This window comes from Coloeus monedula (assembly GCF_965178545.1).
Source record: "Coloeus monedula genome assembly, chromosome: 1".
Taxonomy (NCBI): domain Eukaryota; kingdom Metazoa; phylum Chordata; class Aves; order Passeriformes; family Corvidae; genus Coloeus; species Coloeus monedula.
Window position 1 is genome coordinate 70,082,787 of NC_138781.1, and position 25,650 is coordinate 70,108,436.

Sequence of the window (25,650 nt, forward strand, 5' to 3'; positions counted from 1 at the left end):
TAAAGCTATATTAAGAGAAAACCTAAATCACTTGAGGCAGTGTTTTCACTGGGCAATAAATAATGCCTAATGACAGATCATTGGTACTTTGAGAAATCAAAGGTATTTTGCACAAATCAAAGTTATTTTGATATCTGCACTGTTTAGATAGCATTTGCCTAATTTTTACATAGCTTATACTACTTTTGCTAAAACTACTAGAAAACCAGTACACATTGGTCTCTCAATGAAGACCAACATTGACAAAGATGTATGAACTTAGAACAAGAAGTGACATATTTTTTACATACCCGGTGACTTTGAAATTGTGTTTTAGGTGCAATGGCATGACAACTAATTCACTTTATGTGCACTATGCTACCTATTCACTTACTTACATTTCTGTGCAAAATTACTGAAATATCTCATTAGAGAGATCTCTGTTGCTTTATCATCATTGACTTTGTTCTCCCTCCCCATCTTTCCATTTGGGTGATTTGATTAGCTCAGATAACCTACGGTCTTTTTTATAGGTTTAGGTAAATAGATCTTACACAGATCTGTCCAAAATCCTGCCAAGGAATATACATTGCTAGTACCCAGAGCAATGTCCTGTACAAAAGAAGAAACAACATGAAAGACATGTTAATCTTTAGCCTTGTAACTCAAATACCTTCCTTGATAAAGGCTATTACAGTGATTTGCCAGAGAGAAGTGAGTTGTCTGAGCACATGGATTTGTTCAGACTGGTTTTATTTGCTTTTCTTTAGAAATGTGACAGATCATGTTGAGCAAGACATTTGCATCTAATCTGCCCAGAGGTACTATTAAGGACATATTCTAAAACCCAAAAATACAATATAGTCTCTTGTAGCAGTGTTGACAGGAAGGTGACAAGACTAGTCACACAAAATTACCTACCTTTTTTTAAGTAAGAATTTTTTTTCCCAAACAATTACTACTAGTTTTACGTAAATAAACAAATATATTTTCTGTAACAATCTTAAAAATCTGTACCTTGTAAATCTATATGTTTCTTCCTGTAACTAAAATAAGCCGTAAAATGTTGAAAGAGAGGCAAAGGCTGGGACAACATGCTCAAGAACAATATTTGTTTCTCTGCTGCACCTCCTTGAAAATGTTCTACTCTCAAATTACCAATGAAAGCAACCCACTTTTCAGGCAAAAATTCAGGCACTGAATTTTTGTAGTGCTAATTAAGATAGATGGGAACAGCATCGTCAGCTGGTACAAGCTCCCTCTGTGTCATTTAAGCACACTTATAAGGAGGTAGATTTAACTTCAGACTGGCTTGTCTACTCAGCAAGCTGCCTCCTCATCCTAACCGGGTGTAAGAGGTTGCAAGTTGGATCAGTGAAGACAGTAACCTGTGTTGGGCGGGAGTGTTGATCTGCTTGAGGGTGGGAAAGCTCTGCAGAAGGATCTGGACAGGCTGAATTGATGGTTTGAGGCCAATGGTGTGAGGTCCAGCAAGGCCCATGAAGTGTTACAGGCTTGCGGCAGAGTGGCAGGAAAGCTGCCCTGTGGAAAAGGGCCTAGACCAGTAGACAGTCGGTGGAAAGCAAGCTAACAGTGTGCCCAGGTGGCCAAGGAGTCCAAGGGCATCCTGGCCTGTATCAGCAGTAGTGTGGCCAGCAGGACCAGGGCTGTGGTTGTCCTGTACTCAGCACTGGTGAGGCCACACCTTGAATCTTGTGTTCAGTTCTGGGCCCCTCACCACAAGAACAACATTGAGGTGCTGGAGCGTGTCCAGAGAAGGGCAGTGGAGCTGAGGAAGGGTCTGGAGCACAAGTCCTGTAAGGAGCAGCTGTGGGAGCTGGGGGTGTTTAGCCTGGAGAAAAGGAGGCTCAGGAGACACCTTATCACTCTCTACAGCTACCTGAAAGGAGGGTGAAAGCAGGTGGGGGTCAGTCTCTTCTCCCAGGTAACAAGTGACAGGACAGGAGGAAGTGGCCTCAAATTGTGTCAGGGGAGGTTTAGATTAGGTGTTAGGAAACATTTCTTCACTGAAGGGGTTGTTAAGCTCTGGAACAGTCTGACCAGAGAAGTGATTTTATCACTGTCCCTGGAGCTATTTAAAAGACGTGTAGATGTGGCACTCAGGGACATGATCCAGTGGTGGAGTTGGCAGTGCTGGGTTTACGGATGGACTCAATAGCCTAAAAGGTCTTTTCCAACCTAAACAATTCTATTATTCTTTTCTTTTATTCTCCTCTTTCTTCTTAATATTCTACAATTCCTGTTTCTCCATCTAACTGCTAGAAGCATTCAGTACCTAATTTCCATTTCAATGCAGCCAAGAATAGGTTTGTCTACAGTATTTTAATGTAAAAGGAATATACATGGTGTTTTACTTTGTTCTGGACATGTAAGATTTGTTTATATAATGTAAGCATGAAAGCAAATAACTTTGCATGCTCATTCCTACAAGTCACTCAAATCCATTACAATAGTTTTTCCAAAACAGTCTGTTAAGTCTAACCACAAAACCATTAAGCACAGCAGTAGGTCTGTTTCAAATTAGTGCAGCAGGTGGGCACATCACAAACAGCAGTGTGGCATTTCCCAAAGGGGAGTATCGTTGTCATGAAATAATAACAGAACTACTGCATAGCTCAAGGAGGTAAAAATGGAAGCAGATATTTGCACAAGTCCCACACCTGGAAATTGAGTCACCTGCTGTGACAGAAGCCATCATTAGGCTGCTAAGGTAATTGTCTGAAATTCAGAAAATACCTTTCTTCGTGGGCTGTAGCCAGGACACTTCCCTAAAAGCTAGTTTAGTTTCCTCAATGCTGTGAAGGTGAAGTATGAGAAGCCTTTTTATATTGAGAAATATTTTGTATCGTGAATCACCAGTTTCTTTTGAGCAAGTCTTTTTGTTTTGTTTTGGTTTGGTTTTTGTTTTTGTTTTTTTTTTTGTTTTGTTTTGTTTTTTTGGTTTTTTTTTGTTTTGTTTTGTTTTGTTTTTGTTTTGTTTTGTTTTGTTTTGTTTTTGGTTTAGAAAAACATTCACTTTTAGTTTTGGGGGTTTTGTTCAGCTTTTCTCCAAGAAAACATGAATGCAGCAGCATCTTGCAGAGACAGAGGTTTACAGCCTAAGGTGCTGAAAGAACCTCTCATTACCACATGTTCACACAAAATCTGTCCTTTCCACTTTGAACAATCTGAGGACCAAAATCAAGAGCTGAAGAAACAGAAGGAAGGGGGTTGGGAGTGCCAGGAGCTTGTCCCTGCCCAGATCACAACCCAGTCCCAGCAGAAGAATGGAGAGGCCAGGGCTGGACCTTCTAGGGTGCAAATATGGTTCTTCATAAGGCAAATCTGTTAATGGTGTCTGCAGCCCAGGCTGGTGTGGAGATATCTGACATTCAAATGCCTCCCACAGCAGCTCTCGCTCTTCAGAGATGCTCAGCATCACTCGGTGTCTCTCTCCTCAGCCTGGCAGCATTTTCTCAGTGCTGAAATTAATTCAAGCACAGTAGAGTACTGTTGGGAAGAAGAGAGGAAGAACCTGGCTGACCTTAGGCTGTGGCAAGGAATTGTTCAGGCATTGGCATGCAGGAAGCCACTGCCCAGAACTGGAGTCTGGGAAGAAATGTTTTGGAGAGATCACCACATCCAGCTGGGGGAAGGACTGTGTAGGTCATGGCTTAGCTCCCAACTCAGTCAAAAACAGACACAAATTTGCTAAACCTGCCAGCTTAGCAGCCTCATTGACTTAGACCTCAAAACACAATGTCTCTATAATGTAACCCTCCTCTTCCTGCCACCCTCCATGGCCTGAACTTCATTACTGGACCTCTAGGTTCTTCTGTAGGCTTGTTTTATAGGAACTTGGGGCCTGATTTAGAGAAATCTCAGCTGGCTCACCTTCACTTAAATCACTTAAAGGTTTCCTTCTTTAAGTGTAAAGCACTGAGATATTCAGTTGAGGAAACATATCAAAGAAGCATCGTTATTAGAGTGAAAACTACATCCATCACAGGTGGATTTACTGTGGCACTTGCTGATTTTCAATTGTGCAACCTTAATTTCCCTTCCTAAAGAGTTCTGGTTTGGGCAGTTTCCAGCAATGAGGCCTGCATTGTTGTCTAGACCACAGTCTGCCCTAAATTAATTTTTAAAGAGGTTTGGGGGTTTTCAGTGTACATGATGTTGCATACTTTGGAAATACTTGAGCATGACACACTTTTTACAAGTTTATTGAAGTTTTTTTTAATCATACTCTCCCTGTGACCCTGAGATAATATCTTTGTCACATGTCCTTTTCCATACTTTTTAGGAGACCCTGAAAGCTTTTGACCGGGATGTAAATGAGTTTGTGGACTATATGTTTGGACCTCGAGGTAAGCTGCTCCACTTACAGCCCTTTAAAGAAATAATACTTCTACAGGTTACCACCCAAAAAACTTCTAATAAATTTTCTGAGTAAATTCTTATTGAAAAATGTAAACTAGGCAGAATCACAGTATTATCAGGAACACACCATTATTTCAGGAAATCTATCAGTGCAATTATTTGTGATTCCTTTGTTTCTGAGAATATCAAATTCAATGTTACATCCTAACGTGGAATAAAAAGCCTGAAAGTTTGGATCTTTATGAAAGTGGAAGATCTGGTTTGGGACTGATTGCCATTCATAATCTAGTTTGTTTGGTCCAGCTACTTATTGCCTAATTCAGAAGGATGCTTGGAGCAAAAGCAACCTACAGGATCACATCCAAAATTCCAGTAAACCAATAGACTGGGTGGGAGAACAGATACATCTTTTGACTTCCTATTATTGCTTTCTGGAACAGTTTGGACAAGAGTATCTTAAATAATTGTAGCTTGGAGGTGCCTCATGCTTTGTTAGGATTGAAAAAAGTAAGTAAAAAAAATCCCAAGCCTAAAATAGAACTGCAGGCAAGGATGACACATCAAAGTTAGGGCTAAGAGAGCCAAGCAAATACAAGAAAGGGATGAGACAGGAGCTTAGACAGGACACAGTCTTCAGAGTAGGTCCCTGCAAGGCCACCTTGCTGTTCATAGGGCTGGGCTTAACTTCAGGAATTGCCTTGCAAACTTTTACCATGGTTAAATCCAGAACTGCTGCTCATGTGGGTGGACATATGCTTATGGATTCTCAGTTTGTTGCAGTAATGTTCTCTACGTCACAGAAGTTCTTGCTTAATTGGAAGGAAAAGGGAAAATGTAGTGTTCTTAAACCCAAGAAATTCTTACTTTTCTTATCTGGCTGGATGGCTACAAATTTTTTTCCATCATCTATACAGTAGATGTGAAGTTTGAAAGAATGATTTCCAGCGAAGAAACACTGAACAGCTTGGGAATTGCAGCAGAAGTGGTTAACGTAGAATAGGTTTTATTAATGGCTTCTACAATAGTACATTTTAATGTTAACAAAGAAATGTGATCAGAAGAATAAAAGCACTACTTTTTGGGGTTTTGGTGTTTTGTTTTTGTTTTTGTTTTTTTTTTCCCAAATGGACATGATGTTCTCTTTCATTCCTCTTTCCTTGTTGGTCCAGACAAATTGTCTGAAGGAATAAACTATAGCTCATCCAATTCTGAATAGCACAGAGATCCCTTTGGGCTTTTAGAAAGCGCTTCCATTAAACAAGTATTATTTGTATTGCTTGCCAAGTACATCACCCTCCTCCTCCAGACATCAATGCTGAAGTTTGTCCATGCCTCTTCACTCTGATCTTTAATTTAACTGGTGGTATAATGACACAGTACCATGCATTTCCTGAATAGCATAGCTCCCTCCAGTGTGTTTATCCACATAAATAATTCACATAAATAATTCACAATAAACCGCAATCGGTTTTAAATCAAATGACTCCACAGATGAATATCTAATGAATTTGAGGCTTTCCCCAAACATCTGAACCCACAAATTATTCCTCTTCTTTCTCTCTACTGATTTCCATCCACAGTACACATTTCATTCAGCAGTAAGATGGATTAAAAGGATAGGTAACAGCACTCTATTATTTTAAAAACCAATCCCCTATTTATTGTTTATATTTTAGATAGTAACTCCTGAAATAATTGTGTCACTATGCAGGTCTTTGTCATCATTACCAGATGTGTCTGAGGGCACTAGAAGAGACAGAAAGCCATGCTCTGTTTCCCAGAGGCAATCTCTGCCACATTGGGAGTACTAGGTTAACACAAGCTGCAGTACTGCCCGACTAGAATGAGGGACAGACTATCAGAGACCTGAATTTGATTTTTATAGATCAGCGTATTTTGTACCTTCATTCACTGGTATCAGCTGGGCTTTGTAGATAAATTTACCATTTACCTCCATGTTTGCTTTTGAACTAGCAGAACAAGTCCTTTGGACCAGGGAACAGTAGCCATATACCTACCCATTGGTTGCATCTCTTAATAAGGGCTGGTCTTTCAATTTGGTGTTGGTCCATATGGTTCTTAGGCTCAAGGCAAATTGAGAACACGTGAAATAGCAATTTTCTCCTGTAAGAGATCATTTTTCCACCCTTCATCTGCAGAGTATTGTTTGGTGTTATGCAAAAATAAGTAATATTGAATTGCAGGAGCTAAATCTAGTTAACTGGCTGTTTGTTTTACCTGTGAAAGAAACAGAGGTGGTCAAGAAGAGATGTATTTTATTTAAACTTTGATAAAGTAATAAGCACTTTTCCTTAGTAGACTATGATGAGTAGCAAGGCACTGGTGCAAACCCATCTACCCTCTGCACCTAAAAAGGCCTGAATCTACCCAGACACTAACTGGCCAAAGCTATACAGAAACTTGAATCAAAATGTTTCTAAACCTCATTGATAAAAGCCTGATACCTTTAAAGAGCCTGGGAGGCTTGCCACTCATTTCAAACGAGCCAAGATTTCACCCCAAGGGTTTGGCACATCATGGCCAGAGACCGTGAATGAGCTCATTCACGGAGCAATCAGAGCTTGTGGGTCCCTGTTCCTTCCCCTGCTGTAGTCCAGTGCTTTCCCACTGTGACTTTATTCACTGCTTTGGTCTCAATTTCAGATGCTATGCTACTTTAATACTGTAAAAATAATCCTTTTTTACTGACAGTGTACCTTTATAGAACTTGAACACGGAGATTTAACTGTCGGTCAACAGAAATACATTTCATCTCTCATTCTTCTGATAACTTCTTTTGAAATACGTTCCCTTTCCTCCCCCTTCTTGACACATAAAAACCTCCCTCTGCTTGTCATCCAGGGATAAGTGGAAGTGAAAACAAAGCAGTCACGTTCCTTGGCTGCCCTTTATAAACCCACTTTCTGCCAGAAACTGTCTTACTCTTCAAGGCATTGAGGTCGTGGTGGAAAATATTCAGGAAGGGTACACATTTTAACTATTTCTCTTGAAACCGGAATAGTGTAGAACTTAAAAATACTTGACATGCTGACCTGAACAAGCACATGAGTTCTGCTTTTGTGTGGTTCAGCCCACATGCTTGTGGCCACTCACAGCAGAATGAAAACTTTCTGAGGGCATACTGGGGCAGAATTTACTCTGTGTAGTTTAATTTGTATTCTGAACTCTTCTGGATACTTTTCCTCTTTGAGCAAACATGCAGTTTTGTTATCTACTGATGCCAGTTTGCCTTTGTGCATGTAACCTTTATGCACCAAGTGTTGCAATCCTCGGATGGGAGACCTTTCCTTAGATAGCAGTCTTGCTGACATGACTGCTTTCTACATCTTCGTTCAGGATACCAATTAAATAAATTAAATCCTTATTATCCTAAAACACACACTCCTAAGACATCAACACTTACACATGCAACCTTTACCTGTCCTATGACTCCTGTGTTGTGTTGAGAGCCCATAAGGGAGCAGAATCACCTCTAAAACATTCATTCCAGTGCTTCAGACATGGCTTGTGAGCTTTAAGAGATTGTTGGAAGTGTTTCCTTCTCACACTGAGGTGATCCTAATAAGCATTGAGATCTGAAGACAGACAACAGGCGTTCTAGCTTGGTAATGCACAACAAAGCAAGGCTGCTCTAAAAGGAAGGATTGTGCTGTTGTAATTGCTTTAATCCTACACCTCTCTGCTCTTAGAGGTTTTTGGGAGCCCAAAAGGGAGAGTCAAAAGCAGGAGAGCATTGCACTTCTATGTTAGTGGGGGTCTGGTTGAAAGTCTTTCCCACAAGACAAAAAGCTAACATCCCTTGTGGGGTCCAAATTCAACAGATCACTGTTACAGCCACTGCGATGGATAAGCTGAAGAAAAATGTAATTAGAAAGAAAGCTGATGATCAAAGCCTGGCTCATACACAAGTTACTCTAACATACTTAAAATTTCACTTTACATATACCTGTATGCATGTGTTTCTGAGGAAGGAACTGTTGGAAAGAATACAGTACAGCAAAATTGCAATTAATTACTAAACACTTGGGCACATTTGCTTTGTGCATCATCCATTGCCCAGTCTTTTCCAAATTCAACACAGGCAGAAAAATAGTAGAATGGTTTTTTCATACACTATGAATAGCTTTTCTTTTATGATTTTTAACGTAATCTTGGCCTTTGTAAAAGAATAAACTAAGTAATTTAAAACATTTTCCAAGAGCCAAAGCATCTTTCCAAGAACAGAAAGAACTGTTTTCTGTGTGACCTTCACAACAACTCCTCACTGACTTCTTTATTCACTTACTTCATAAGTAATTCTAAAATCTAGCCGTGATGCCCCCTTGTTCTTTCCATAGGTAAGTGGCTGAAGAATGTTGCTATGGAAAATTAACTCTAGGTTTTGCTCCATCTTGGAAAAAGGAAAAAGAAAAGAAAGCCCACCCCTTTCGTTCATGACATCCAGTTGCTCATATGACAACAAAGCCGTGCCTCCCGCTTGGCATCTGGGATGAGGCTTTGCTCATATACACTGAACTATCTGATTACTGCCAATGGGATTACTTGTGTGAACAGGGCAAGCAGGATTTGACCTCAATATTTCATTTCAGGACCAGGCAAGTGCGACAGAAACTGTGAGAAAGCAAGGCCTCACCCAGCCAAAGATCTTTGATAACCATCAAAGTAAACATTTGCTGCTTGATTTTCATATTTAATGTTTTGGAAAAGTCCTCCCCTCGTATGAACATTTTCTAGCCAATGTTGTATACCTTCCTACCTGTATGGCAAGTGCAGAATTAAAATAACACATGAGCTGTGGCAACATTACCTGCATACTTTGTGTTCAATACTATCTGCAAACTGTCCGTTGAGCAGATTAAGATAGGATTTAGAGAAATATTGAATTAAAACATTAAATTAAATTTTTAAAAGCATATAAGAATGGGTTTTCCCCCTTCATGTTCTCTTTACTGTTAAAATGGGGTGATTTAGGTGACCTTACATTATTAGAGAATTCCATGCAGTTTTCAGCCCACATTCTCTGAGGCTTATCATGCAGTTTTGGTGAGTTGAAAGCAATGGATAGCTCTTGTGAGGAGAGAATGGCTGATTCCATCTCACACTTTTAGCAATTTTTTTCATGATGTGTTCTGCCTTATTTTAGCAATACTTTTACCATATCTTAATTTCCTGCTCTGTGTGTTTCTTTTTTAGATCCCAGGGTTAGAGGATGGTTCCTTTTGGACTCTTACCTTCCCACATTTTTCCTTACTGGAGCATATCTACTCTGCATATGGCTGGGCAACAAGTTCATGAAGAACAGGCCTCCTTTCTCTCTCAGGGCTCACCTCATCGTGTATAACCTGGGCATCACACTGCTCTCCTTCTACATGCTCATAGAGGTAAGTGCTCTTCCATGCAGCACAGCTGAGAAAGGTGACCAAGATACAGTTTCTAGCAGAAATACCTTAGTGACAGGTGGTTTTGCTAGAAAAGTTAAAATCAACAGAAAAATAAATTTAATGTATTAAAAAAGAGTCCCTTCTCATCTTAGATCTTGGCATGTTTTGGCTGTCCTTCCTGAGCTACAGTCCACACCTGGGGACAGGTCTTTTCTGCCAGGACCACGTCCACAGGCATAAATTTGAGTCTGCAACATGCCTGTATCTTGCTCTTCAGCACGCATGAAAGTGCCAAAGATTGGGTTTTATTCACATGACTGTCCGTGGAATGATTTTTCCATGCCCATGCTTAAATATGAACAGATTTTTAGATGAGAGTAAGTACTGATTTATTTATGGTATTGGCAATTCAGTGTTATTTTTCTGCTCTTGTGACTAAGAAGCTTTCCTCATATAGTCAGACAGTAAAAGACCGATGTTAAAAACTTACCACTTCATCCAAAAGCAAGGGCTGTGGGGCTTGGAGGCTGAATATGGTCACACAGATTATTTCCCAAGTACTTATCAGGAAGGAACATGCTCATATAATTCAGGATCCATTTAGAACCAGAAGAGAGGTTTGAATGCATCTGATGATTTTGCAACAGCAGAGGATTCAAACAGTGCCCCTCAGCAGACATGTGTGGTTTTGCCTCTGCAGAGGGAAACAGAAGCCACAAGTCACTATTTGGATATTATTTGTGAGCTGCCCATTTTCAGTCTTTTGATAGTTGAGGTACTTTTAATATTATGGTGTTAACACTCATGACTTGAAGCACTTAAAAATAAACACTAGAAGACAAAACCCACAAAAGTTTTTGTTGGCTGGACAAGAAACTTTTCAGAAGCTGAACAGGACCCCCAAAGATTTCAAGTTTTAAATTAATTTGAGCTGAATACCAAGTGACTGTCCTGGTCAAATGGCTGAGGAGCAGTTTAGGTTTGTGCCTTTGTGCAAAGGACTGATTGTGTTATTCAGAGCTTTGTCCTGGTCAATGCTCTAGCTGGCTTCAGAGGCTGCTGTGGGTGTCTGGGAGTGCAGGATAAGGTTTAGAGCAAAGGAGAAACCAGAACAATTGCTGGAAGGTTTGATGACTCCACAATGATTGTCCTCCAGAATTTAAATTAGCACTTTGATGTTTAAACCCCCATTTTGCTTGAAGGTATACAGATAACTGGCTGCAGTAGCAGGACTCAGCAAAAAGGATTAACTGAATAGAAAACAATACCGATGCCCCCTTTCCCTACCAGTCTGATTTGGCCTGCCACAAGTAAATAAATGGAAGAACAAAGAAAATTTTAGCAGGTCTCATTTGCATGAATGAAGCAAATTTGGTTTTAACCACCTTCACATCCTGGTAGGAACTGTATTTAGCCACCTCCTGTTCAGCTGCCTTCCTGCTCCATCCTTCCTGAGGCTAACTTTGCTGCAGACAGTCACTGAGTTGCATTAGTCCTCGGATTAGTCCCTTGAGACCCTGATTCTGAGGCTGGAGGCTGCTGATTTACACCTCCCAGATTGCAGCTGGTCATGGCTGGCAGTGCCAGCTCACAACCCCACATTCTGCAAATTTGGGAACCCAGGGAACATGATGGCTCATCTGCACTGCCAGCTGTTCTACTGCAGATTTCACTCTTCGCTCTGGACTGTCAGCCAGGCTGGTTTTACGCTGTACAAAACACACTTCCATAATACTGGCTCTGTATTTTCTCTTAGTCTGCTTGCCTGGCTCCTATCACAGCTTCTCCTGTGAAGGAGCAGAATGGAAGTTAAGACTTGCAGTCCTGCCTGAGGCAGCCTGCATATCCCTGCTGAAGAAAAAACAGGCAAATGGGAGAGCAGAAATCATCTTCAGCACCAAATAAAGTCATGGTGATTCAATATTTCAAAATGTCTAATTTCCAAAGCTTCTATACCCCCTAAGCTCCCTGTCTTTTGTGGAAAGTAAGCTCTTTAAGGCAAGAGTTACCTGTATTTAGCACATTCTGCATGGTGGTTCCTTTTGTAAACACAGCTGATCCTTCTAGTGACTGTGATTCAGGATCAATTCCTTGTTAGACACATCTATAACAGTTGTTTTATTCCTCCATCCTCTCACTGTGTCTAAACCCCTCTGGTCTCTGTATCAGAGATAAATCACAAAATAATAAGCTCTACAATAGAAATAAAACACATTCCTCCCCTATACACACACAACCCACCAAAAAAACCCCCATAACCAATCATCATTCTTTGTTTTGTTTATAAGGTGTCACACAGCATTTCTTACAATAGCTCCAGAATGTAGGAGTTTCTTCTTAGGCATTCAAAAGAAAAAAAATCTCGCTCACAAGAAAGGGTGTATCTCCAAATACAGCCTGTCCCACATGATGGATTAAATGAGAAACATGGTAAACCTGCTGATGGAGGTACCTGTGATTTCACTTCTTCATCTCCTCACCCTCACCTCCTGACTAGTTATAGCTGGCACTTCATGACAGTTGATTTCCACCTCAAGGCAAGAAGATGAAGGTTATAGCAAAGAGTCATAACAAAAGGGCTGTTTTTAAATCTCCAAGGGCAGATTCCTCTTTTGAGCCAGAGCTCCATGCATTGCACCGTGGGCATGAACTCTCTGGGAGCCAATTTTATCTCTGAGCTTTGAGGTCAACCAATCCGCAAAGTACTTGGAGGAACAGCTGCAGGACAAATCTAAGATGTGCCATTAGCATAAGGTCAGATACCCCTACCATCCCCAAAAGACAAGGTCTAAAGATAAACAGCTCTGCCCAGCTGCCCTCATCCTACTGAGATGTCTCAAAATTTTTGAGTCAACAAAGAGTTAGGTGCCTCTGAAGGCCTCCCAGAAGGGCAGCTCGTAAGACTTTAATTTATACTTCTGAGTTAGGCACATAGATTTTCTTGAAGTTGTCAAAGGTGCTTTCCTTTCCCAGCTGAATATGATGGAGAAGTTGACACCTGGGTTTGGAGCACGTTTCTTTCAAGTACTTGAAGCTTAGACACAGGTCCTGTGCTTAAATTGGGCAAGCTGCAGGTGAGCTGCCAAGGAGGCAGAAGACAATTCCTTCCACCTTTGCTGCTACCAAAGAAACCCACATCAGAAGTTTGTTATTGTGTACTTTTCTGTACCAGTAGGTTCTCATAGACCCAGATCAACTCTACTGATCCAACAATTTCTAGCACATTGTCAAGTCCTGAATAAGTAAATACAGCCACCACCTTTTTATTTTAAGAAAAATCAAAACTTTAAACAATTTCCCTTAGAAATATATGCATCTTCTCTACACAAATCTTTTCTTAAGATGCTAAAAGTACCAACTATGAGCAGTAAACCATCTTACTGGGAAAAACCATCACATCTGTGCATATTTTAAAATTATTTCATGTCCCTACAAACCACACTTCAGGGATGCAGCCTGAGGCACTAGAGGCCACGTTGTCACAAGTCTAGTGATAAATTAAGACTGGAAACACAGGAGACCAGTGCTGATGTCTGAATTCTGAAATTACTCAGGTGAGGATACTCTCACTAATTGGAATAGACATAATCTCTGCCACAGTCTTAGGCTGCTTTCCCCAGCAGTATCACCTCTGCCCTATTTAAATCAAATCTCTGCTGGTCATCAAGGTCTCACTCAAGTCCTTCTGTTGATCAGGCACTGAGAAAACCAGGACACTAGCACCATTTGGGTCAGATTAAAAAGGAGATCTAGAGATATGTGTCATTAGCAGAGGGGTGGCGTGATGTCTCAGGCTGCCTGTATCCCCAGGTAGCTTCTCAGACTTATTACAAATCCATGGGATTTGTAAGCAAGCAACCACATCCATGTGGGGAAGCAGGACTTGCATGTGAGGACCCCTCATTTCAGAGCAAAGGGAGAAGAGCAGAACTCACAAGTATTGCCAGCCCACTGCATTAACCTTTCTAGAGAAGCCAGAAAAAAAGTCTTCTACCTTGCAGGACTAAATAAAATAAAAAGCAGTAAATCAACTGTACTTCAGCTGTTTCTAGGAGATGAAAATTCATCCCACATTAAGTCCAATTTCTGAATTATAACCATAACTTCCATATCCGTAGATACCAAGATGGTGTGAGCATTCCCAGGAGTGCCAGAAAGATCAAGGCCACGAGCCACCACTTTTAGCCCTTCACACTGCAGTTGAGATTGTGTCTCAAATATTACTAGAAAGTAATGCCTGAATTAGACATAATGGGAAAAAACAAAAGGAGCAAATCAAAACCAGAAGGAGCACTTAAGCTCTGTTTTTTTCCATCATTATAAGGGCTCACATCAGAAATACTTGCTTCCTATCTATGCAAGTGTTAAAAAGATAATTTGTGCAGCACAAGTTTTAAGCAAAACTTTAACAGAGCAGATGATGAGGAAAGATCCTAACCAATTCGAACTGTCCTGGAATTTTACTGTAGAAATCCAACTTCAACATAATCTTGCTTTTGGTGTTTGTTTTGTTTTGATTGGGTTTGGGGTTTTTTTGTAAGATTGTGATAAATTATTGTTTACTCCTTCATTAATTGCTCAGAAGTTAGCAAATGTAAATTAAGTACAGAAGTGCAGAAGGATTCTAGATCCATCAGTATTGGTGCTTGAGGTGAAGCCTTTCTTTGAAGCAATTGTTTAGTACTAAAAGACTATTTGTACCTTAGGGCGGCAAGAAAAAACAAAGAAAGTGAGAAACCAGAAGAGGTCAGGTGCATTTCCTATCATTTGAAGAAAGGAGAAGTGTGAAAAAGAAAAACCTAGAGAGCAAAAGGTCACTGAGAGTGCATTGTAAAGCAGTGAAATGTAAGGACAAGAGCAAACAGCTCTTTTGATTAAGAACTTTGTGTGAATAGAGTTAAATTACCAGGTGTTCCTCTATCTTAATTGAATAATTTTTTTGGAGAGCTGAGGAGCTGACTTTGCTCTCCTTGCCTGCAGTTATTTCAGCTGGACATGTTGTCCTCACATCTCAGTTTTCATCCTCTGTGTTCTCCTTGTCTTTCATTCTGACCTTTCTGAGCTCTGCATTTCAGTAGAACATTTAACCTGATCATCGAAAAGGGAAGTGCTCTGGATCTCACATGCACATTCAAATAGAATTCAGTAGAACCTTATGGGAAATCAAAAGTAAAACTTGATATGATAAGGTTTTACACATGAGCAAATCTTCTAATTTAATGACAAATCGAAGATGATTAATGGTACCTTCCTCTTTTCATTGAGTTAGCATGAGAAGTATGATGGCCTCAGTAACCTTGTGGTGTGCTTCACCCCAGCCTCTTGGGTATAGCAAGGCAGTTCAGATGTTGCATGCTTGTGGAAGTGAGTCATGTTACAGGCAAGGAGGTGGTTTCTCCCTTTAAAAACCAAAAAAAGGGAAAACATGTGTGATTATTAATATCTGGTCTCAGTTTTTAGACACTGATAATCTTCTCAGGCATTCCATTCTAAAATTCATTTAAGATAAAAAAGAAAATGTCATTTCTCTCTCCTTCCTGAGACACTGCCCTGAGTCACTCTTTCCTTGGGATGTGGCCATCAGGTAACTGCTTGTAGGACTATTTTATCCAAGCCTATAGATCCAGGGAGGAGCTACCATTCACAAGGACTAACAAAGATCTCCGGTGGCCAAGGGAAATAAACGATTCACAGCACTGCAAGTTAAGCCCTTTTTTGTGCTACATAGATAGATTAGTCTCCTTTACTTGGTTTAGTGAGACCACAATTGCTTGAGAATAGTGGTCATATCAAGTCATTTTAATTGGTCTGAGGGCTGGAGTGCCTTAGAAAACCCAGTAAAACCATACCCATAAGAACATCTTGCTCTGGTTTTTTCCACAAGAAGGACACTGGTGCTCATACTACTCCGGACTTTTAAGAGGAATTGTAATTACTGTAATACTAACTTCCTTATTAGTTTTTAGCTTTCCTTCTTAACTGGTTCTGTATAGACAGACCATGTACTGGATAGACCATTTCAGTTGGAAGGGACCCACAGCAACCGCCTAGTTGGACTGCCTGACCATTTCAGGGCTGACCAAAAGCTGAAGCATGCTGTTAAGGGCACTGACCAAATGCCCCTTAAACACTGACAGGCTGGGGGCATTGACCACCCTTGTGGTAAAGAATTGCTTCCTATTGTCCAGTCAAAATCTCCTCTGGTGCAGCTTGGAATCATTCCTACATGTCCCACCATTCCTATCTCCCAGGGAGTAGAGCTCAGCACCTCCTTCCCCCCTTCCCCTCCTCAGAAAGCTGTGGACAATGAGGTCACCCCCCTCAGCCTCCTTCGCTCCAAGTCAGACAAAACCAAAGTCCTCAGCCGCTCCTCATAGGACTTGCTTCCAGCCCTGTCACCACCTTTGTTGCTCTCCTCTGGTACGTTCAAGGATCTTCTTAAATGGTGGGTCCAGACCTGCACCCAGTGCTCAAGGTGAGGCTGATGCAGTAGGATAATCCCCTCTCCTGACTGGCTGGTTGTGCTGTGCTCAATGCACCCCAGGACGAGGTTTGCCCTTGGGGCTGCCAGGGCACACGATGGCTCACACGGAGCTGCTGCTGACCAGCACTCCCAGATCCCCTTCCACAGGGCTGATCTCCAGCCATTGCTCCTCCAGCTCATACTTGTGCCCATGATACTCCATCCCAGGAGCCAGATCCAGCCATTTGGACTTGTTAAATTTCATCTTATTGATGACTTCCCAATGCTCCACTCTATCCCTCTGCAAGAACTCTTGTCCCTCAAGTGAGTCAACAGCACCTCCCTGTCTCATACCATCAGCAAACCTGCTAATGGGGCATTCAATTCGTGCCCCCAGATCACTGACAGATACACTGAACAGTGCTGGCCCTGGAACTGATCCTGAGGAACACTGCTGGTGACCGGTCACCAGCCAAATGCTGATGCCTCACCCTCTGCCTTCCTCCTGCTCTGGAACAAGGGGAAATGCTTTATTGCTTATGCCAGGCATTTGCTCTCTGAGAAAGTCCAACCATGCACAGAGAACCTGCAGTCAGTAGAAATGGCAATATCTATTCAGAAAATCATCTCACTTTCCTTTCTAGCCTATCTATGGGGAATAGATGAAAAACAAGTTACAGCTGTGATATTTTTGAAGTTGAAAGCTTGAAATGAGCAGGGCACAGGCCCCTGGGTCAGGCTCTTAATGCTTAGCCTGCTACTCAGTGAGGTGAGAGGATTATATAATCTTTTGGTACCTGCTGCCCACCCCCCACCCCTGAAACTTCTGACAGAGGAACCAACTTTCAATTCTGAACACGCCGATTCCCCATTTACAGAATTAAGGCAGGAGTTAGACTGACGTGGCAAAACAACTCGTATGAATCCTTGTGCTGTTGAGACTTGAATAGATGAATAGAAGTCATTTATTTGTGTAAAAACAGGAATCTGTTAAGAACAACATATGGGCAACAGCAAAATATGAAAACTATTAATTAACAGTATGTTGCTACTTAGCAGAAATTTTTCACAAGGCAGCACTTTACTCTTTACATATCTGTTCTTCCAAATAGCTTCAAACAATGCTTGTTTTAATATTATTTTCAGGATAGGCTGCCAAAAATGCAAAGAATTCAAAGAATTGTTTTCTAGAGGGAGAGAATTTGTGTTTTGAAGGAGAGAGAGGATTTCTCATCTCTTCGATAGATCCTGCCCTTGCACCGTCTCTGAGTGATTAGTAACACCATCAGCTCTGCAGCATTGTGAGTGCTCAGTGTAGGAAAGGAAACGTGACTGAAACAGTAAAAGTGATGTATGGGGTGTGTTTCAGAGAAAAAGAGACCTGGTACCAAAATGTCTTGTGTCAAGGTGCTGGCTTCTGTTCCAGAGATGCAGGTGTCTCATTTGGCACCATTGGGTGAGCTGCCTACTTTCCACATCACTGATAGCCAACAGAAAAGTCATGGCCTAGGATCACCAGGATCCCATAAAAATTACTCTCTGCTTTCCAAATTTCCACACTAATTTTATTAGGAAGTTAGACAGAAGTCTTGGAAATTATCTTGCAAATCAGAGAAGTCAAAACTCAAAGTAAATTCTTTTCCCTAAAGGGGACACAGTAGTGTATAAGGCACCTACAACAGAGAATAGAAATGCTGAGCTACAGAAAAGCTGACGTAAAAGACTGAGGTTAAAAAAAGTCAAGATCTTCAGTCTAAGCTGCTGGCTCTTGAAATGCAGACACAAACCAGAAGAAACTCTTCTGCCAAGTAAAATGACTGGGGAACAAAGCAACAGAATGATCTGAAAAACCTGGCATTTTTAAAATCATGGAAGAATGAACAAAAAAAATTAAATAAAACCCTGCAGTCAGAGTGGTATTCTCACCCCAAAGTTTGCTCTCCATTTGCATGCTGACTATTTGTAAGGAGTTGCAGATTTCCTGATTACCAAATTAAAAAACTGTGATGTTGAAAAGGAATATTTTCTTTATGAGCCTCTAAGGGTTTTTTCATCTCATTTTCCAACATGGAACCTATCAATTAAATACTTGAAAAAAAAAACCACCCCAAAACCTTGAGATACTACTGAGCTGATTTAACTGCTGATTTAACTGATTTAACCAGCAAAAAAGTTTCATAAAACATGTCAAGTTGGAAGAAACCCATCAGGATGATTGACTCCAACTCCTTGCCCTGCACATGACACCCCAACAGTCACACCATGTGCCTGAGAGTGTTGTCCAAACACTTCTTGAACTCCATTTGGCCTGGTCCTGTGACCACTTCCCTGGGGAGCCTGTTCCAGTGTCCAAGCACCCTCTGGGTGAAAAACTTTTTACTGATATCCAACCTAAACCTCCCCTGACTCAGCTTCATGCTGTTCCCTTGGGTTCTGTCACTGGTCACCAGAGAGAAGAGGTCAGTGTCTGCCCCTCCTCTTCCCCTCACAAAGGAGTTGTAGCCTGCAATGAGGTCTCCCCTCAGTCTCCTTTTCTCCAGGCTGAACAGACCAAGTGACCTCAGCAGCTCCTCACATGGCTTCCCCTCCAGAACTTTCACCATCATCATGGCCTGGACAGTCTCTAATAGCTCAATGTCTTTTTTAATATTGTGGCACCCAAAACTGCCCCAGCACTTGAGGTGAGGCTGCCCCTCTGCTGTCTCTCTGCTGCAGAGCAGAGTGGGACAATCCCCTCCCTTGCCTGGCTGGTGATGCTGTGCCTGATGCCCCCGAGGACACGGCTGCCCCTCCTGGCTGCCAGGGCACTGCTGGCTCATGTTCAACTTGCCATCAACCAGGACCCCCAGGTCCCTTTCCATGGTGCTGCTCTCCAGCCTCTCATTCCCTGGTCTGTACACAGCATCAGGGTTGCTCTATCCCAGGTGCAGAATCCTGCAACATACAAGTTGGTTGTAAAGGAATGTGTTTGTTTCAATTGTTACACATCAGTTATCTATAAAACACTCATTTACTGTTGTCATCTCTCTGTAATTTCTATGGGTTATTTTGGCCACCTAAACCTGCTAAGTTCATATTACAGGGACAATCTGAATTTTAATTCAGAAAAAAATTGTAGAAGACCCTGGTTCTCCAGGTGTCAATGCATTTTAATGTGAATTTATAATAAGCATTCTAGGCTACTTTCTAATCCTCCAAATATTATCAATAATAATTTTTAATGTATTTACTCCAGGAATTAATTCAGTTTGAGCACTGAGAATATCTCTGCTTCACTTTTGTATGGACTGCCACACATTCAACACAGGACACTTCTTTTCAGCATGAACTAGAGGGAAAAGTCATCCCTTCTGTGCTGACACACACCACCCCTGTGAATATAGCTCCAGAACTGAAAGCAACCCACTTCTCTCAGCATCTTGCAATTCTGCTTACAGCATAACACTTCAATGCATTTCTCCCACCGTTGCTCACTGCAGCATCTGTAGAAGGACCCCAGAACATGAGTTTCTCAGTTTGCCCCCAAACCCACTTTGCGCTCATTTGAGAACAAGCAAGGCCTTTTCAAAATGAACGGATTCTGCATGGCATTTATAGGCAAGAGATGATGCTCCCTCTTCTAAAAGGGCTGCTGAGTGCTTTAGGGTGGCTGTTACTATAAAAATATTCCATATGAAAAACCACCATATGGTTTTCTAGAAACTTGCTCCATCCCAATGTGGCACTCTGATATTTCATTGCTCTGTCTGCTTCCCATGTGCGGAATCTAAGAAGTTGCTTGTGTGCCTATTCACGCCTCCATTCAGCTCTGTGCCTGCTCTCCTTCACTTCCTCCAGCATTTAACAGTGTACACTAAGGAGACATGTATGGCAGTAGGAGATATTTCTCCCATTGAGCTACTTGGCATTTGCCTTCTAGTTGCCTGGCATCAGGGAATTTTTCTCAAGGACAGCTTTGCACAAGTAGCTGTGTTAAGCTCTGTCCATACTGCTTGAGGATAAAGATATAATATTCCAGAGTTTGCTTTGGAGCAAGGATTTGGAGATATATTAAGTAATGAGAGGTTTTAATGGATGCCTTGAAGGCTCAAAAGCCAGAGAAAGAGAAGAAATGCATAATTTCATATCTCCAGCTTAACTGATGCCTTTCCCCCTTTCAAAAGGGGGAATATTAGCAAGTTGTCTAGTTTAAGAGCATCAGTTCATGGAAGGAGTCAGTACCTACCACTGAGGACAGAACAACTGCAGGGGGAAGAACCATTCCATCTGTTCATGAATGTAATTCCTCTGTTTTCTGTTCCAGCTCATCCTTGCCACATGGGAAGGCGGCTACAACTTGCAGTGCCAGAACCTCCACAGTGCAGGGGAGGCTGATATCCGGGTGAGAGACAAAAGCAGCTCAGCCCTCAGCATCCACAGCAGTCATTCCCCTCCACATCCCTGATGCAACACCTCTGCATTTGTGGCAGTTAGAAGGATGCTCTCAGTAACATCTCTAACATCAGGGTTTTAGTCAGGTTGCCTAACAACTGGTAGAAAACAAGAAGTGTTACATTTTTTGATTCAATATAGGTGCATCCTTGCAGAGGAAAGCAGGACAGGAAGCATTTTGAAAAGCCACATATCAAGACCTCTAGTCAAAACAGTGTTGCCTATTAAAACTGAGAATTACATAATTTAAAAACTTTGAACAAAAATCAGTCATCTAAAATGTAACTCTTGTTGGGCAAGAGCAGGATTTAAGCCCAACTATAAACCCTAGAAAACTGCAGAGACATTTTGCTGGCTTGACTCATCTGTAGTTTCAGCCCTTACTTCTGCATCACAGCAATTCCATGTATTAAACCCTTTGTTATTCCCCACATCAGGTTTACTTTCCAGATGACATTAGACCTCAAGGACAGAAAGACTGGTTAATGTATATAATTTTCCCCAACTCTCAAAATTTGTCTGTGCTATGACAAGGAAAAAGTCAGTTAAATACCTTTTTCCCCTCAAAGAAATGTTTTTCTCCTTTATGTTTTAACTGTCTTTAACTGTCCTAGGGCACATCCTGAGCTCTGATAAAACACCTCTTCTCTAGAGGAGAATATATTTAATTACATTTGGTATCAAATCTAGATTTTTCAAAAAAAATAATCTGGCAGCAAAATCTGTTCAGTGTCAAGAAAATGGTAGCACCCTTAAAAAAGACAAAAAAAAACCAACAAACCCCCCCCCCCCACCAAAATAAAACAAAAACCCACAAAACTATATCTTTGGAAAAAAAAAAACGGAACAATTAGAAAACCCTTCCTCAAAGTTTATATTTCTTAAATTGCATTTTGACAATTATATATTTATACAATTGCATAAAAGATGATGTGTGTTTTTTAAAAAAACTGCTTCATTAAGAAGCAAAATAAAATTGAAGCCAGAGCTCATGCTTTTCCTTCAGTAGTATATTAGTGTCTTCTGGAAAGTTGCATGCCTAGGGAGTGAAGTAGTACAGCAATATTTAAGCACTTGTATGGACAGAGATTGATCTCCTGCTCCTTTGTTCTTGCTTGTACAGGTAGCCAAGGTGCTGTGGTGGTATTATTTTTCCAAAGTAATTGAATTCACGGACACTATCTTCTTTGTACTGAGAAAGAAAAGCAGCCAGATCACCTTCCTTCATGTGTATCACCACGCCACTATGTTTAACATTTGGTGGTGTGTTCTGAACTGGATACCTTGTGGGCAAAGTAAGTCTTTGTTAGCTTCATCAGCTGGGGTCTAAGTCAGCAGCAGCCGGGGAGGAATCACATCACCACACAAAGGAATTGTGTCACTGTGCAATATGAGGTCACCTTTAGGGTTCACAGCCTTTCAGAACTGCTAACCACCTGCAGAACACAGGAAAATTAAAAGCATGGTTAAAAGTTCAGACCAAAAATACCAGAGTGTTAGGCCCTAGATTTTCCAGTTAGCTGCCACAAGCTCACGTATTTACTTCTCTTCAAACCTCTTTTAAGCATAACAGCACTGAGTAGCACACAAGAGCCATCACATACAAGACCTACTCCAAAAGCAGATGCAGGGAGAATTCATGACCCTGCTAAAGCCGTTATCCATCACAACAAATTAAATCAATGGCCCTTTTACAAGCTCAACTTCCGTGTGCATCAATCTGTGCTTTAGGAAGATACTTTACTTACATAGTCGCTAATTAAAATACCAGTTTGAGTCCGTTCTGTTTCATATCAGAATACATCCTTAGGAAGTTACTGTAAAACTATCATCATCTTCCCTGTTGAGGAAGGGATCAATGATGCCACAGGCTGGTCACTTGCATTTGTATAAGAAGTCCAAACAGCAGAGAACTACTTCAGCTGTCTCATAACATGTGCACTTTTCCAGGGCTTCACACAGCCAGAGGCCTCCTGTGGTGCTGCTTTCAGTTGAGGAAAAAAAACCCAAAACAACAGTTTTCTTGAAACCTATTAAAGGGAGTCACCTCAGTCCATTGTAACATTTTGTAAAGAAACTTGTTTGCAGGTCTTTTTCAGAACCAAAAGCAGAATTCACATTTGTTGGCACTTGCTGTGGACAGCACAAAATCAAAGTAAATCACTGTTACAGGCAGAAACAGGGATCAGAGATTTCATAGCAATTAGGAGCTATTTCTAGAGGTATAAGCAAATCAGTGGGGGTTTGTGCTTTCTCATGTATGTGAACCTGGTCCCCGCAATTTGCACTAGTACTGCACTACTGTAATTAAATAAGTAGCTAAGTCATTAATCAGTGGCAAAATCAGGACAACTGGTGAGTCCATCTTGTAACTGAAGCACTGCCATCAAACACATGAGCACACTGCACAGAGTAGTACTGCTACTCCTCCATAGCCTGTGAAGTAGAGAATAATTAACTTCCTCTAGAATTAGTATTCACTAAATGAATACTAGTGAACACTAGTATTCACTAGTACGAGTAGCAAGGTATTATCTGGGAGGAAATTCTGTAAATGTGCATCTAGCAGAAGACCCAAAGAACAAAACAAGAGCGATGATCAAACACGGGCACAAGAGGCTGGTTTAATTCAGAGTAAAGCTCTTGCTACTGCATCAGACAGCAGGAGTACAGGTGTCTCCCAGGGCCCTAAGCTGCATACTAGCAGCAAAGTTATCCACAGCAGTGTTCAAAGCTTGCAGGAATAATAGAAAGATTCATAGCAAGAAGAATTTTAGGAGAGGGAAAAAAATAGCCTGTAAACTACAGAATAGAAAAAAGTGGAGGAGAAAAAAAATACAAGATAATAACAGAATATTCATAATGAGAAAAAACCCTCTAGGAAGTATCATTTGGTTTTTCAGTTATCCCTAGGAAAGCACCTCTACAAATCAGGAAAGTCTTTAGCAAGAAGTAAGCACGAAAGGAATATTTACCATATGCAAGAGACATCACAAGAAATAATATCCTCTCTCACTTTTTAGCAGTTAATATTTAAGTTGTTTTTTTCATTTTCCCTAATGGATTTTTATAGGTTTCTTTGGACCCACTTTGAATAGCTTTATCCACGTGCTCATGTATTCTTACTACGGACTGTCAGTCATCCCTTCCATGCGCAAGTATCTCTGGTGGAAGAAATACCTCACTCAGGCACAACTGGTATGTATCTGTTTTACTCTCATTTCTAACTACCAGAAATCCTTCAAAACACGAGAGAGGACTAAATGAACGATAGGTAGATATTGTTATTTGCCAGTTAGAATTGAAGTATAATGAAACTATCCTAGGGCAGAAGTCACTAGTGCAGCCTGATATAACTTAATAAAGAAAATAATGTTCAGAAGTGTTTTCTGTACAAAACAAACAGTAGAAACTCTTCAATCCACAAAATTCTATTATTTTTGAACTATTGCATAGAAGATGACTGCTCCTTAATTGTGGAAGAAACTGATTTAAAAGTCACAAAAAATGTCTGACAGAGCCAGCTCCAAGGCAGACCCTCCCCACTGGCCAAAGCTGAGCCCATCAGCAAAGCTGGGGGCACCTCTGTGGTATTATGTTTACTAAAGGGTAAAAAATATTGCATAGTAGCTAAGAAATATGAGAGAAACAGCCCTGCAAACACCCAGGTCAAAGCAAAAGGAGGGAATTAGTGCCAAAAAGTCCCCTACAGCCTGTGGTGAGGACTCTGGTGAAGCCCACGGAGGTCCACAGGGGAGCAGAGATCCACCTGCAGCCCATGGAGGACCTCTTGCTGCAGCAATGGACACATCTGCCCTGAAGGAAGATACAGCCAATGGAGAAACAGGCTCCTGTGGACCCATGGAGAGAGGAGCCCACCCTGGAGCAGGTTTGCTGGCAGAATCTGTGACCCCATGGGGAGTCACAGATTGAGCAGCCTGTTCCTGAAGGACTGGACCCTGGGGAAGGGACCCACACTAGGGCAGTTTGTGAAGAACTGGAGCCCGTGGGAAACACACGCATTAGGACTCTCTCCCTTGGGAAGGATCCCACACTGAAGCAGGCAAAGACTGTGAGGAGAAAGTAGCAGCAAAGCCGAAGCAATACAGGCTGACTACAAACCCCATCCCCCTGCACCATGTGGAAGGAAGTACAGGAGTCAAAAGTGAAGCAGAACCTGAGGGGCTTAGAGAAAGAGATTTTTAATTTTATTTCTTGCTATCCTTCTGTGTTATTAATTGTCAATTATTGACCTTAATCTTCAAGTCAAGTCTATTTTGTTTATAACAATAATGGTTAAGTTTTATAAATTATCCTCCCTGCCCTTCAGACTTCTAAAGCTATTGCCAGGAGTCTTGAGAGTTTCCTCCTGTTTCTACCCAGTAACAGAGACACCAGTTGTACCTGTCACAACAAGGTCTGGAAGATAGAACAACACCTACTAAATCTGAGAGGGGGGGAAAAAAAAAAAAAAGCTTCCCTTTTGTCAACTAGGCCTACTTTTAGAAACCTCTGACCTCTTAGGGCTTTATTTAATTTCACAAGAGCACCATTTTAACTTAACTCACAATACATTCAGAGGTTAGAAAGGGATAGTTTTCAAGAGTACTGAAACTTTCAAAGAGCAGGACTAGGGGACATTGCTGTATCTGATTCAGCTAGCACTGACCCTTTCTCAGCAAATACTCTTGCATTACCTTCACTCCACAGATCCAGTTTCTGCTCACTATTGTGCACACACTCAGTGCAGCTGTGAAGCCATGTGGATTCCCATTTGGCTGCCTCATGTTCCAGTCCTCCTACATGGCCACACTGGTCATTCTCTTCATCAACTTCTACATTAAGGTAAGCAGTCTTCTCTGAGAGCTCTCTGACAAGGGTGGGGAAAATAGAACTTTTTGGATACCATTCTGGGTGGACTCAGATGTAAAATGATCATCAGTGCTTAAAATATATTAGTATTATATATATAAATATAAAACATATATATTA

The 25,650-nt window shown here is 41.2% G+C and overlaps 1 protein-coding gene across 1 annotated transcript in view; it reads left to right on the top strand.

The window, feature by feature from the left end:
* ELOVL2 (ELOVL fatty acid elongase 2) overlaps window positions 1-25,650 on the top strand; it is a gene marked incomplete at both ends in the record, with an annotated part of 37,132 nt that overhangs the window by 10,816 nt on the left and 666 nt on the right. The window contains 6 exons of the mRNA XM_082279759.1: window positions 4,286-4,349; window positions 9,577-9,764; window positions 20,531-20,608; window positions 21,782-21,953; window positions 23,732-23,856; window positions 25,369-25,503. Coding sequence (XP_082135885.1) covers window positions 4,286-4,349; window positions 9,577-9,764; window positions 20,531-20,608; window positions 21,782-21,953; window positions 23,732-23,856; window positions 25,369-25,503 — 762 coding nt within the window. The remainder of the gene's footprint in view (window positions 1-4,285; window positions 4,350-9,576; window positions 9,765-20,530; window positions 20,609-21,781; window positions 21,954-23,731; window positions 23,857-25,368; window positions 25,504-25,650) is intronic.